Source organism: Macaca thibetana, chromosome 6, assembly GCF_024542745.1.
Source record: "Macaca thibetana thibetana isolate TM-01 chromosome 6, ASM2454274v1, whole genome shotgun sequence".
Lineage (NCBI taxonomy): Eukaryota > Metazoa > Chordata > Mammalia > Primates > Cercopithecidae > Macaca > Macaca thibetana.
In genome coordinates, this window is record NC_065583.1 from 43,698,013 (window position 1) to 43,712,145 (window position 14,133).

General features: G+C 39.4%; 1 protein-coding gene across 17 annotated transcripts in view; it reads left to right on the top strand.

Moving 5' to 3' along the window:
• The window catches only part of FAM13B (family with sequence similarity 13 member B), a 111,354-nt gene that overhangs the window by 25,575 nt on the left and 71,646 nt on the right, over positions 1–14,133 (top strand). For all 17 annotated transcript variants that reach the window (XM_050795590.1, XM_050795591.1, XM_050795594.1 and 14 more), the window contains exons 2-4: positions 7,812–7,978; positions 9,862–10,053; positions 10,493–10,705. In XM_050795590.1, coding sequence (XP_050651547.1) covers positions 9,897–10,053; positions 10,493–10,705 — 370 coding nt within the window. In that variant the 5' untranslated portion in view covers positions 7,812–7,978; positions 9,862–9,896. The remainder of the gene's footprint in view (positions 1–7,811; positions 7,979–9,861; positions 10,054–10,492; positions 10,706–14,133) is intronic.

The following is a 14,133-nucleotide window of genomic DNA, read 5'->3' on the forward strand; positions in this document are numbered from 1 at the left end:
GTTTCACCATGTTGGCCAGGCTGGTCTTGAACTCCTGCCCTTTGGCGATCTGCCCACCTCAGCCTCCCAAAGTGTTGGGATTATAGGTGTGAGCCACAGCACTTGGCCGTTTTTTGCATATTTTATGGTTAAAGTTCACAATCTAGTGGGGAAGATATAGAAACAAAGTTTAACCACTGCTTTTTTGTTCATGTACCAGCTTCCCTTATTTATTTATTTATTTTTTCCAGTTTTTATACAAGTCTGTGCAAAAAAAAAAAAGTTTTAATCTCAGGAGACCTATTTGGCTAGACCAAATTGTAGAATTACTCATAATACCCCTTACCTGAAAAAAATGAAGTGTATTGTAGTTTTGTATTAACGAGCTATGAAAATGATAAGCTAGTCTTCTTACTCCTATCAGTCTGGTAGGCCTTGCCTGTGTATGTTTTCTGTGGAGAAAAGGTGAAAGGTTACTAGAGTGGAGGAGTCTTGAAGAATCAAAATTTGTCAAAACTGAGATGATATGCACACACAACTGACTAGAACATGCATTATCTAATACATATATTTTATTTATTTGAGATGGAGTCTTGCTCTGTCACCCAGCCTGGAGTGCAGTGATGCAATCTCGGCTCACTGAAGCCTCCACCTTCTGGATTCAAGGGATTCTCTTCCCTCAGCCTCCTGAGTAGCTGGGACTACAGGTGTGTACCACCACACCCGGTTAATTTTTTTGTGTTTTTAATAGAGACGGGTTTCAACAGGCTGGTCTCGAACTTCTGACCTCAAATGATCAACCTGCCTTGGCCTCCCAAAGTGCTGAGGTTACAGGTGTGAGCCACTGCGCCGGACCTTTTTTACATATTTTATATCATCTAAGTTATAGTGTTTTTTAGAAAGGGTCCATCATTGTGCTGATACTTTGGGGAGGCGCTGATTTAGTGAATAGTCACTTTGACTTAATAGAAAATCATGCAAATTAGTGGACTAGTGACTTTGGAGTGCCAGGGAGACCATGAGGTATCTGTGTTTAGACAGTTGAAGAAACTTCCCCAAGGATTACCTCTTGAAATAGCTGCCAGTAGTCATTTCTAGAGTTGTATATGGTTCACACATCAGCATTTAAAAAACAGAGAAGAGTGGTAGAGGAATGTTTAATCCTACTTAGGAAGGTATGAGGAAAGGTGACACTTTAAATGCTTGTCTCCTGAGTAAAGAATTAGCTTGTGGGCTGGGCGCAGTGGCTCATGCCTGTAATCCCAGCACTTTGGGAGGCCGAGGCGGCCGGATCACGAAGTCAAAAGATGGAGACCATCCTGGCCAACATGGTGAAATTAGCCGGGCGTGGGTGGCGGGCACCTGTAGTCCCAGCTACTCTGGAGGCTGAGGCAGGAGAATCACTTGAACCCGGGAGGTGGAGGTTGCAGTGAGCCGAGATTGCACTACTGCACTCCACTTCAGCTTGATGACAGAGTAAGACTCTGTCCCTGCCCCCCCCCCCAAAAAAAAAAGAAGCTTGTAATGAGCTAGAGCAAGATGGCTGCCAACAGGTTCCCTTTCCCAAATGCACTCCAAAGTCACTGGCCCACTAATCTGCATGATTTTCTATTAAGTCAAAGTGAGTATCTGCTAAATTAGCTCTTCCTCAAGGATCAGCCAATGATGGACCCTTTCTAAAAAACTCTAGTGTAGATGATTTATTTATGCAGGGGGAATGTCGATTCGATTTTAGAATAAGGAGATCAGTTAGATAGATGAGAGGATTTAGTCACAAGTGATTTTTATCCGTTTATGGGACTTTGTTACTTTTGTTCTGATTTGAATAGCTTGACATCATGATTGGAGGTTATAAGATAATTGACTGTGTCCATGAAACCCTTTTGAGAGTTTCTCAAAATTAGCCAAGCTGTTTACCAATAGATTATCTCCAGGAGTAACCACTTTTTATCTGAATACTTTGAATAAGAGAGGAATAATGAGCCATCTATGGGTGAAATGTGTTAGGTATAGTGATTGTAACCTGTGAAATATATGTGCTATATCTAGTACCACAATTTGACAACTGTAGTCCTACAAAATATGCTTGATTCCATTTTCCTTGTACTTTTGTGGAATCACCATGGAGGATTGTTCCTTCAAGTAATATGTTAAAGTGCACATAGATGAACAGATTCTTAGGAATAGGTATATTAATATTTCCCACATTATTGCAAGAAATAGGTTATACTCTTTTTTTGGTTTTATTTTTTAAGGCAGTGAAATTCCCACCCTTTTGAGCAATAGAGCCCTCTTTAATTTAAAAACTTTCTAGTCCTGAATTCTGTGTTAGTTATACTTTGTATCTGATAAATTACTTAATGGCAAAGTGACTATGAACTTAATAACAGATTTAATTGATTTGGTATTTTCCTGATTGTGTTAGTCCATTCTCCCACTGCTATAAAGAACTGCCAGAATAAAGAAAAGAGGTTTAATTGTTTCACAGTTCTGCATGGTTGGGTAGGCCCCAGGAAACTTATAATCATAGTGAAAGGGGAAACAGGCAAATACTGTCTGCTGTTATTATCTATAGTATTGATATTGGTGCTCTACCCCTTTTTAAAGGTCCCCACTACTGATTTTAGTAGATATTTAAAGTGTAAAGATTCTGTGCTGTTAAGAAAGGTATGTTTCATTTGTCAAAAATCAGTTGATTGTAGATGCTGTTTTGGTTAATATAGCTCTGTAGTATATTTGGAAGTTGGCTAGTGTGATGCCTCCAGCTCTGTTCATTTTCTTCAGGATTGTTTGTGTTAATCAAGAAAGGTATGTTTCATTTGTCAAAAATCAGTTGATTGTAGATGCTGTTTTGGTTAATATAGCTCTGTAGTATATTTGGAAGTTGGCTAGTGTGATGCCTCCAGCTCTGTTCATTTTCTTCAGGATTGTTTGTGTTAATCAGGGTTTTTATGTTTTTGTACAAAATTTAGGGTTGTTTTTTCTGTTTCTTTGAAGAATGTTGTTGGAATTTTGATGGGGAGTGCATTGACTCTGTAGACCACTTTGGTTTGTATGGATATTTCAACAATATTAAATTTTTCAGCCCATGGGGTGAAAAAGGGGTATGTTTGCTGGTATTATGTATGTGTATATTTGCATATGTAAATGAAATTGAATGGAATGCAAAAGTACCTTGAGTCCCTGTGGAACTTAGGTTGATAGCTGGTGTATGAAGGTACGCTTGCTTGAATGTTACCCAACTTTGTTGATAATTGGTGTTTAATTGCATGGTTTCTGGGCCAGGAGTAGTGGCTCATGCCTGTAATCCCAGTGATTTAGGAGGCTGAGATGGGAGGTTTGCTTGAGCCCAGGAGTTTGAGGCTGCACTGAGCCATGATTGGGCCACTGTACTCCAGCCTGGGCAACAGGGTGAGACCTCGACTCAAAGAAAATATATATGTATATATATGTGTATATATATAGAGCTTTGTAATCACCGTTATCTCATGGTGAGGTATATGATGTAAAATTCAATGTCATTTCCTATTCCTCGTCAACAACACCATGCTAGGCAACTGTCACTTGTATTTAAAATAATTTTGCTGTTTGGGGCTGGGAGTGGTGGCTCATGCCTGTAATGCCGAGGTGTGCAGATCACCTGAGGTCAGGAATTCGATACCAGCCTGGCCAACATGGCGAAACCCCATCTTTACCAAAAAATACAAAAAAATTAGCTGTGCATGGTGTCACGTGCCTATAATCTCTGCTACTCAGGAGGCTGAGGCATGAGAATTGCTTGAGCCCAGGAGACAAAGGTTGCAGTGAGCTGAGATCGTGTCGCTGCACTCCATCCTGGGTGACAGAGTAAGACTCTATCTCAAAAGAAACAAAAAACCGGCCGGGCGCGGTGGCTCAAGCCTGTAATCCCAGCACTTTGGGAGGCCGAGACGGGCGGATCACGAGGTCAGGAGATCGAGACCATCCTGGCTAACACGGTGAAACCCCATCTCTACTAAAAAAATACAAAAAACTAGCCGGGCGAAGTGGCGAGCGCCTGTGGTCCCAGCTACTCTGGAGGCTGAGGCAGGAGAATGGCGTAAACCCGGGAGGCGGAGCTTGCAGTGAGCTGAGATCCCGCCACTGCACTCCAGCCTGGGCGACAAAGCCAGACTCAGTCTCAAAAAAAAAAAAAAAAAAAAGAAAAAACCAAAAAACCCTCTCTCTCTCCTTTCTCTCTCTTATATATATGTATATGTGTGTGTGTGTGTGTGTGTGTGTGTGTGTGTGTGTGTGTGTATAATTTTGCTGTTTGGATTTATAACAGTATGCTTTTGGAAATACTTGGTTATTTTTCAAGTCCACACATTGTATTCTCTTGTGTCAGTCCTTTTATTGAACTGCTTTCTTTGCATTTTATTGATTCTATCTGCTAGGACATTTTATTAGAGTTCTTTGGGATATTTTCGTATGGTGCCTGCTGCTGTTTTCCTTTTTCTTTTTTAGAATGTAATATTGTAGTTTAGGTGTTGCATTCATTTTCTAGGACTTTCATGACAAATTACTACAAACTAGGTGGCTCTAAAATAATAGGAAGTTTTCTCTCACAGTTCAGGAGGGTAGAAGCCCAAAACGAAGTGTCCACAGGGCAGATTCTAGGGGAGAATCTTTCTTTGCCTCTTCCAGCTTCTGGTGATTCCTGGCATTTCTTGGCTTCTGGCAGCATAACTCCAGTTTCTCTCTGTCTTCACATGCTCTTCTTTCTCTCTGTGTGTCTCTGTGTATCTTGTCCTCTTCTTATAAGGACACGAGTCATTGGATTTAGGGCCTGCCCTAAATCTAGGATGATTTCCTCTTGAGATCCTTAACTAATTATACCTGCAAAGACCTTATTTCCAGATAAAGTCACATTATGAGGTTCTGGGTGGACATGAGGTTTGCAGGAAACACTATTCAACCCACCACAGATGTGAAGGGAGTGTTTACATGATTTAAGCTCTGAAAGGGGGTAGGAAACAGGACTAAATAATGTCAACTACTTTGCAGTTTGCAGAAATGTTACCTTGGGCCACTCTCCAGTCTGAGAGTTCTTAGCAGTGTGCTCTAGATACAAGTCCCAAGTGAAAGATTAGCTGCTGGGGCTTAGACCATAGGCCTGCCCTCTGGAAGTACCTGTTCGCAAGCTAGAAATAAGTGATGACCTAAAATGTATGTAAGACTATAAGGCCAGGCATGGTGGATCATGCCTGTAATCCCGGGACCTTGGGAGGCTGAGGTGGGTAGATTGCCTGAGCCCAGGAGTTCAAGACCAGCCTGGGCAATGTGGTGAAACCTCATTTTTACAAAAATTATAAAAATTAGCTGGGTGTGGTGGCCCATGCCTGTAGTCCTAGCTACTCGAGGCTGAGGTAGGAGGATCACGTAGGCCCGGGAGGTTGAGGCTGCAGTGAGCTGTGATCACGCCACTGCACTCCAGCCTGTCTCAAAAAAAAGAAAAAAGACTGTGGCCAGTTTGAGCACCAGATTATGACATTCTATCATACTATAAATTGTGATAATTTATGTGGAAAGATAGTATAGTGATTAAGAACTCAAGAACTTTGAGAATCACATTCTCTGGTTTCATATTCTGCCTCTGACCCTTATTATTTGGGTGGACTGTGAGTAAATTGGTGAGCCTCTGCAATGTCTAAGGGTTAAAGAATACCTTAATACATGTAAAGTTCATGAAACTGCCTGGCATATAATAACTGCTCATTTAATGTTTGTTGCTGCTATATCCATCATCATCCTCAGGAGAGGGAGAAGCTAGTTGTCAGAAAGATTGATGCCTTCGATTGTTTTCCTACTGTTGAGGGTAAATTTTTACTGATGAATTCATAGATTCCTACCTAGCCTCAACTTAGGAAAATGTGCTTTCAGGTTGTCCAGTTAGAGGTTGGGGGTAGTAGAGGACATGAGATGAGATAACAGGCTCCTGACTGGGAGCAGTGGCTTAATGCCTGTAATCCCAGCAAGGTGGGAGAGATTCCTTGAGGCCAGGAGTTTGAGACCAGCATGGGAAACAGAAGACTTCCTCTCTACTAAAAATACAGCTGGGCGTGGTGGTGTGTGCCTGTAGGCCCAGCAATTTGGGAGATTGAGGCAGGAGATTGCTTGGGTCCAGGAGTTTGAGGCTGCAGTGAGCCATAATTGCACCACTGCACTCCAGCCTGGGTGACAGAGTGAGACCCTGTCTCAAAAAAAAAAAAAAAAAAAAAAGAAGAAAGAAAATAGGTTCTTGGTTTCATTAACAAGGCATTCGAAACACTGAGTAGCCATTTTAGTGATGTATAGAACTTGCTCCCTGACAGACTTTTGTAGTGAGTTTTCATCCCCCTTTATGTCATGAGGGTGTCAGCTTGACTTTTAATGTAAGTCTGTTAAATACCTTATCTCTGAAGTTAACTTTGAAGTTGTTTTCAAATGGATAGATAGGTAGATTAACTACATGTTTTAGCAAGCATTTCAGGATGTTTTGCAAGTAATTATCCACTAAAAGATTTGTTGTGGGAATATGGTTTTCCTTACCTTTAGTTTTTAATGTTCCTCCTGGAGGTGTATGTTACTAATAACACTTCTTTGAAAACCACACTGATTGATATTACTCTTCTGCTTACCTGAAGTTTCTTGGTCAGAGTCCTGCAGTGTAGTTTACTGAGCTTATTAAAAGATTTGTTAATAGATGACTAGAATTCACAGAGGATAATAATACCATTAGAATTCACAGAGGATGATGAGATTAAGTATTAAACACTTTACCAAACAAGTTCCCCTCTCTCTCCCTAGTCTAATTGCTGGTCTTTTAGCATTATGCAAAGAAGAGAGAGGAGACTAGTTCTCTTGTTATCTCAGTTAAACTTAACAGCTGTACAGGTATTATTCTTTTTTTTTTTTTTTTGAAACAGGGTCTCACTTTGTTGCCCAGGCTGGAGTGCAGTGGTGCAAACACAGGCCATTGCAGCCTCCACCTCCTGGCAGAAGTGATCCTCCCACCTCAACCTTCCAAGTAGCTGGGACTACAGGCAATACTATACCTGGCTAATATCTAAATTTTTTTTGTAGAGATGGGGTCTCACTGTATTGCCCAGGCTGGTCTCAGACTCCTGGGCTCAAGTGATCTTCCCACCTTGGCCTTTCAAAGTGCTGGGATTATAGCCATGAGCCAATGCACCTGGCCTGTACAGGTAGTTTCTTATTTTATATAAAGAAACCTAGGCTCAGAGACATGGAAGTTGTTCACCATCATGTATCTACAAAATGATGGAGTTAGTATTTGAATCTAAACCTTTCTGGGTCTGTTCTTTTTGCTCTTTTCCAACATATGCTATTGCTTCTCTAAATTAGGGAACTCAGACAACCACTATGTTGTATACAAAAAAGGAAGAAAGTACTTAAGTATAATAGCAAGCTTAAATCATATCTTTGATTCTTTGATCTTTTGAAAATACTTCCATGTTTAGTTCTCAGTATGTGAGGAAATGAGTAAGGAATGGGATGGGGTAGGGTGTCTGCACATAATTGAGGAAAATGGATTATTTGAATGGTGTAGTCCTTGAAGATGTGTCCTGTCACATCCTCCTTTGCAATTCGTTTATTTATTTATCTTCAGCAGAAAGATTCTTCTCCAGTTTTCCATCATCATCTGTAACCTTTGCAAGGTATTGCCTTTAGGTTACAAATACATTTTTCAGACAGAAGAATAACTTTCAATATAGGTAATGTCTTAAGAGGACTTTACTGCTGCTTCTATTAATAGTCTCTTCTGACAGTTAAAGATGTGGGAAATTGAAGTAATTGTTTTTATCTTGTAGATTAACTGCTGAAGTACTGATCGAGTTCTGCATTTCTTCAATGAGGAACTACAGGCTGATCTTCTGCCATAATCTCAAACAGCCATAAATGACAAAAGAATGCTTGCTCAGTGAGGGTAGCTGGTGCAGAAGCCATTTTTTAAACTTAGGTATTTAAGTCCTGAAAGGTAAGTTTTCAAAATGATAACTATCTCCTGCTCTATAAATCCATAGAGGTTTTGAAACTTGCCCCTGTGGCTGCTATTTGATTTAACGTGAGGTTTTATAGTTCTTAGCTGGCACCAGATACGTCGAAGAATGGATGTTGCTTGTTTGAGACTATGTAAATGTATGGTATTTTGCTATCTTAAGTTAATTTTTTCTTTTCTTTTAAGTTGGCTGCATTGTTTCCTAGTCATGTTGTGACATTCTTGATCCAGTGGGTATACACTTGATCCAGTGGACCTTATTTTTGTAAACTTATGAATTTTAGTAGACTTATCTTTGTGATTTGCTATCTTTCTCTTGCAGTGTGAAAGAAATTGTTTTTCTGGGGTGATGGAAAAAAGACCAGCTGGTGTCATGTTGTTCATTATCAACCTTTGAGTTTTTCTTTCTTTTACAAATACTCTTTTCCTACATAAAGTAATAAATGTGTAATGTGTTTATTTTAGAAAATAAATTTTTCTTGGGATTACTTGTTCTCTTATGTGTCAGATACTGGAAATGGCCATCTGAGACATTGTTTTCTCCCACTTCTTTACTGATCACAATTCCTACAAAATTAGGACAAATAACTGTTTCTTCTGAACTAGATGGTTCTGAAACTTTTTATTATGGATAATTATGAAATAACACTATTAAGTCCAGGTGCGACGATGTGTGCCTATAATCCCAGTGCTTTGGGAGGCTGAGGTGGGCAGATCACCTAAGGTCAGGAGTTCAAGACCAGCCCGGCCAACATGGTGAAACTTGTCTCTACTAAAAATGCAAAATTAGCCGGGCGTGGTGGCGCACACCTGTAATCCCAGCTACATGGGAGGCTGAGGCAGGAGAATTGCCTGAACCCAGGAGGTGGAGGTTGCAGTGAGTTGAAATTGCACTATTGCATTCCAACCTGGGCAAAAAGAGTGAAACTCCGTGTCAAAAAATGAAATAACAGTGTTGATAAGAGGACATCTCTTATTGAAAGTTGATGTTGAGAAATGAAAAATTTCTTTTTTACAAAAATGTATTACAGGCTGGGCGCCTGTAATCCCAGCACTTTGGGAGGCCGAGACGGGCAGATCACGAGATCAGGAGATGGAGACCATCCTGGCTAACACGGTGAAACCCTGTCTCTACTACAAATACAAAAAAATTAGCCAGGTGTGGTGGCAGACGCCTGTAGTCCCAGTTACTCTGGAGGCTGAGGCAGGAGAATGGCATGAACCCAGGAGGTGGAGCTTGCAGTGAGTCGAGATCAGGCCACTGTACTCCAGCCTGGGCAATAGAGTGAGACTCCACTCCATCTCAAAAAATATATATATATATATTACAGCTGCTCTATCATGTAGAAATAAGAACTCATTAATCTTGTTCTTATTAGCCCATCATTTATAAAAAGTGGTTATTAGATCATCACTTTCTAAAAAGGATTCTCTCCCGTTTGGACTTATGAATTGAGGGGTTAGATGAGCTTTATATGGCACAGTCCAGAATGGGTTTGGATTTACCTGTGTCATTAATAAGCTTGTTTAGTAAAGGTTTTCTTGGAGCCAAATTTGGTCCTTAATTTGTCTTTGGGACATTAGTGCTTCTTGCTATATCTTTGATGATTAACTTTGCTATTGTTTGATAAGTATGCAAGCACTAAAGGGAACATTCAGCACTAACTCTTTGTAATAGGGAATATATTTAGATAATTGTACTGAACTTCATCTGTAGAACACACTATGGGCCTGCTAACTGGAACATATTTAAATAGATGAGAACACATTCAGGTGTAAAGCATTTTTCTTTAATGTATCTAGTCATATTGCCACCTGTTAATCATTATAGTCTTTTTTTTTTTTTGTCTTTCATTTGGCAGAAAAGACAGCTTTGATTTCTGGCTGCAAAAAAGATATGAGGAAGAGCTCCTCCCCTTCCTTGAGTAACTGCAACTCCGTTCTTGCTAACAAAATATTTGGAATTCCACTTGATGAGCTGCAGCAGGGAGGACATCCAGACAATGAGGTTCCATTCATAGTCCGCCACGTTGTGGACTATATTGAGGAACATGGTATACATTTCCTTACTTTGAGGGCTAGCTTTTGTTTTAATAAACACAACTTACCCCTTTTTGACCTTGGATTTTTAATTTTTTTTTTTTTGTATGAAATGTCCAAAACAGGAAAAACTAGAAATTCTTTTTAATATTTTAGTGTGATTTTTACTTAAATTCATATACTTAGAAATGACAGTTGCCCAGCCTAGAACAAGTTTTAGTGGGGGTGATAGGAATATTTTTAATGGATATAAGGGGTGGGGTAAAATGGAATATCCCTTAGAACAGAGATAGTATGTTTCTAGATGTATAATTTGAAGGTTTTTAGTCAAGTCATGGGAGCCAAGAAAGGCTTTCCAAAAGTATGAGTATTTTAAGTTAATAGGAGAATGAATATATATGGTCAAGCAGTTGACTTTGCAGCTTATTGAATGATTGCCTTGAACTAATGTAGGAGGTCTGGAGCAACAAGGACTTTTTCAAGTCAATGGAAATGCTGAGACCGTGGAGTGGCTTCGGCAGAGATACGACAGCGGAGAAGAGGTGGATTTGGTTAAGGAAGCAGATGTTCCCTCAGCTATTAGCCTTCTTAGATTTTTTCTTCAAGAACTTCCTGAACCTGTTATCCCTGGCAGTTTACATATTCACTTGATGCAGCTTTCTCAAGGTAACATAATTTGATACTTATCAACCAGTCATTTGTTGTTAATTTCCTAGTCTTTACCTTTTAGAAATCTTGACATGTAAGCAGTAAGTATAGTATTTTAGAGTTTAATTTGTTATTTTCTCTTTTGCTTTTTGGGGCTGTATGATCTTGTCAAAGGAAAGGCAACTTCCTGGATCCCTCTAGTACTGCTTGCTTTTTGTTATTGGTCTTATTAGTGTAAGATACAAGGTGAAGAAGAGGAAAGGGAGGAGACAAGAACAAGGAGTAGGAGGGGTCATGAAAAAGAAGAGAAATTTATGTAAGGTAATGTGTGTGGTGGCACAATGTCCAATAGCAGCCAAAGGTGTTGCTTAGTGGAGATATTACCACTATTAGGGTTTCTTATCCCTGGTTTGATAGAATTTCCTAGCAAAAGCAAGAAGATAACTTTGATTCTAGTCTTGGAATATACCTAAAACTTGTTCTTGGACGCTTACCTAAAGGAAATGAATATCAAATTGAACATCAGACTCTAAGCCAAAGAAACAAAAAAAGATTTATCTTTGTTAGGTTTTTTTTTGGTGGTGACTAAAAAGTAGTGCTTAGCTAGAGTGGAATAGGAACGGGAAAAATAGGGGTAGAGGCAGCAGAAAGGTCAAAGAACCAAGAAGTGAGGAAATGCTTCTGTTCCTAGAGCCAAATGGTATTCATATATTTGTAATGGAGGGACATGCTTCATTATATAGGAAAATGTATAAAGTTGGCATATAACATTATATATTTCTTGAATTTTATACCTTTTCAGGCTTTTTTGGTATTATGGAGTTCATTTATTGTTTGAATCGGGGCTTCTAAAGAAATTCAGTTATGCTAAGAAATTATAACTACTTCCTTTGTGCCTATCTCTATCACAGCTGGGCATTCTATAATATGTGTGTATATATCCTTAAGTATTATGTTGTCAGAGAAAGTGTATTTTCTTTTGAAAATGTTTATCTGTCTTTTTCTTAAATTTTAAACTGTGAGCCTAAGTTAGTTAGGTGTCTTTGATTTATGTATAAAGGTCAATGCAGAGATGTTCTGTGACCCTCTTACACATGTTTTCTGTACAGCTAAATCATAAGGCTCACTTTGAACTTGCTATATTCAGGAATGGGTAACCTGATTCAGTTCTGTTCTTTTACTGTATAATCTGGATCAAAAAACAGGTTTTAAAGTGAAATGTTATTAGTAAGGCTCCCCTTTTTTCAATTCATCACTTTAATTTTTCTCCCCCCAAAATTACGGTTTTTTGTTTTGAGTTTTTGAATTCATTTTATTATTACAGGAATGTTTTCAAATGTTTATGTTGAGATACCTAATAAGCATTTTGCATTTATTAAATATGAACTGAAACCAGTATGATAAAGGTTTTTTGAGCCTTTTTAGATAACTCTAGAGCCATTCTCTTTATAGTGATAGGTTTCCATGTTCCCTCTGTTAGCTGAATTGCAGACATGTATTTAAAGTTGCAAGATTCAGATAATCTTTCAGTCCTGAATGAAAATTTATAAATTAATAATTGCAGTGAGATTTAATGGAAGCAAAGTCATTGACTCACGGGTAGTATCTATCAGAAACTATTTATTTTTCACTAGGATCGTCATTTCAATTGGTTTTCATTTATTTGTTTTTTGTTTTGTTTTTGTTTTGTTTTGTTTTTTAAAATGTTCTTGCTGTCGGCCAGGCTGGAGTGCAGTGGTGTGATCCTAGCTCACTACAGCCTTGATCTCCAGGGCTCAAGTGATCCTCCTGCCTCAGCCTCCTGAGTAGCTGGGACTACAGGGGCGCACCACCTTGCCTGGCTAATTTTTTAAAATTTTTTATTTTTTTGGAGAGACAAGATCTTGCTATGTTGCCCAGGCAGGTCTTGAACTCCTGAGCTCAAGTGATCCTCTTGTCTCAGTTTCCCAAAGCACTGGGATTATAGGAGTGAGCCGTTGTACCTGGCCTGGTTTTCATTTAAAATTATGACAGCATCATGTACTGTTGGGACAACTAAGTTCCTCTTCAAAGACTCAACTTTCTGATGATAAATTGTAAACCAATCCTACCCCTTCTTTTCTTTCAAAAATCGCGCATTTACCCTATTTGAAAAAGTATCAGTCTTAGCCAAGGCCTGGTTTTCATTTAAAATTATGATAGCACCATGTACCATGTTGACATTCATGGAATTACAATACACATCTCATTAATTATTCTTATGCTAACATTCACTTGTGAAGGAATTTAAGACATGCAGAAATACTTATGGTCCATAAGTGCTTTCATGTTTAATATGAGAAATTCACTGTTTTCTTCTATTTTCCACTTACACATACATAATCATTGGCATGTATATGTATGTGTGCACATATACTCACATATACACCCATTTCTTTAATAGCTATTCTGCTAGGTGTGGTAGTAGTTGAGGTGATATTTGCATTTATGTTGTAATATCATCTTTTCATTCATTCATTTAGTTATTCTTTTGGGAAGATGTCTAGATCTCTGAACAAAGGTTCCTCTCTTTGTTTACTGCAGATAATTTTGTTTCTTTTATTTTTTGAGACAGAGTCTTGCTCTGTCACCTAGGCTGGAGTGCAGTGGGACCATCTTGGCTTACTGCAACCTCTGCAGTGCACTGCAACCTCTGCAGGTTTAAGTGATTCTCGTGCTTCAGCCTCCTGAGTAGCTGGGACTACAGGTGTATGCTACCATACCCAGCTGATTTTTGTATTTTTAGTAGAGATGGGGTTTCACCATGTTGGTCAGGCTGATCTCGAGCTCCTGACCTCAAGTGATCCACCCACCTTGGCCTCCCAGAGTGCTGGAATTACAGGCATGAGCCATGGCACCCAGCTGTAGATAAATAATATGATAATATTTTAATGTTCACAAATACATGACAGTTATTGCTTTTTTTTTTTTTTTTTTTTTGAGACGGAGTCTCGCGCTGTTGCCCGGGCTGGAGTGCAGTGGCCAGATCTCAGCTCACTGCAAGCTCCGCCTCCCGGGTTTACGCCATTCTCCTGCCTCAGCCTCCCGAGTAACTGGGATTACAGGCGCCCGCCAACTCACCCGGCTAGGTTTTTGTATTTTTTTTAGTAGAGATGGGGTTTCACCGTGTTTGCCAGGATGGTCTCGATCTCCTGACCTCGTGATCCACCCGTCTCGGCCTCCCAAAGTGCTGGGATTACAGGCTTGAGCCACCGCGCCCGGCCCAGTTATTGCTTTTAAGACCATGAAAGAAGCACTGTTGCAGTTGCATTTCAGCTTTTGTTTTTAAAAAGTGGTTTCATTTCTCTGTGGTAGCAGGACAGTGCATTCACTGGTGTGGTTAAACTTTTCATTTAGACTAGGGTTTCACAGCCTTGGTACTGTTAATTTTGGGCTTGATAATTTTTTGTGATGGGGGTTGTGTACTG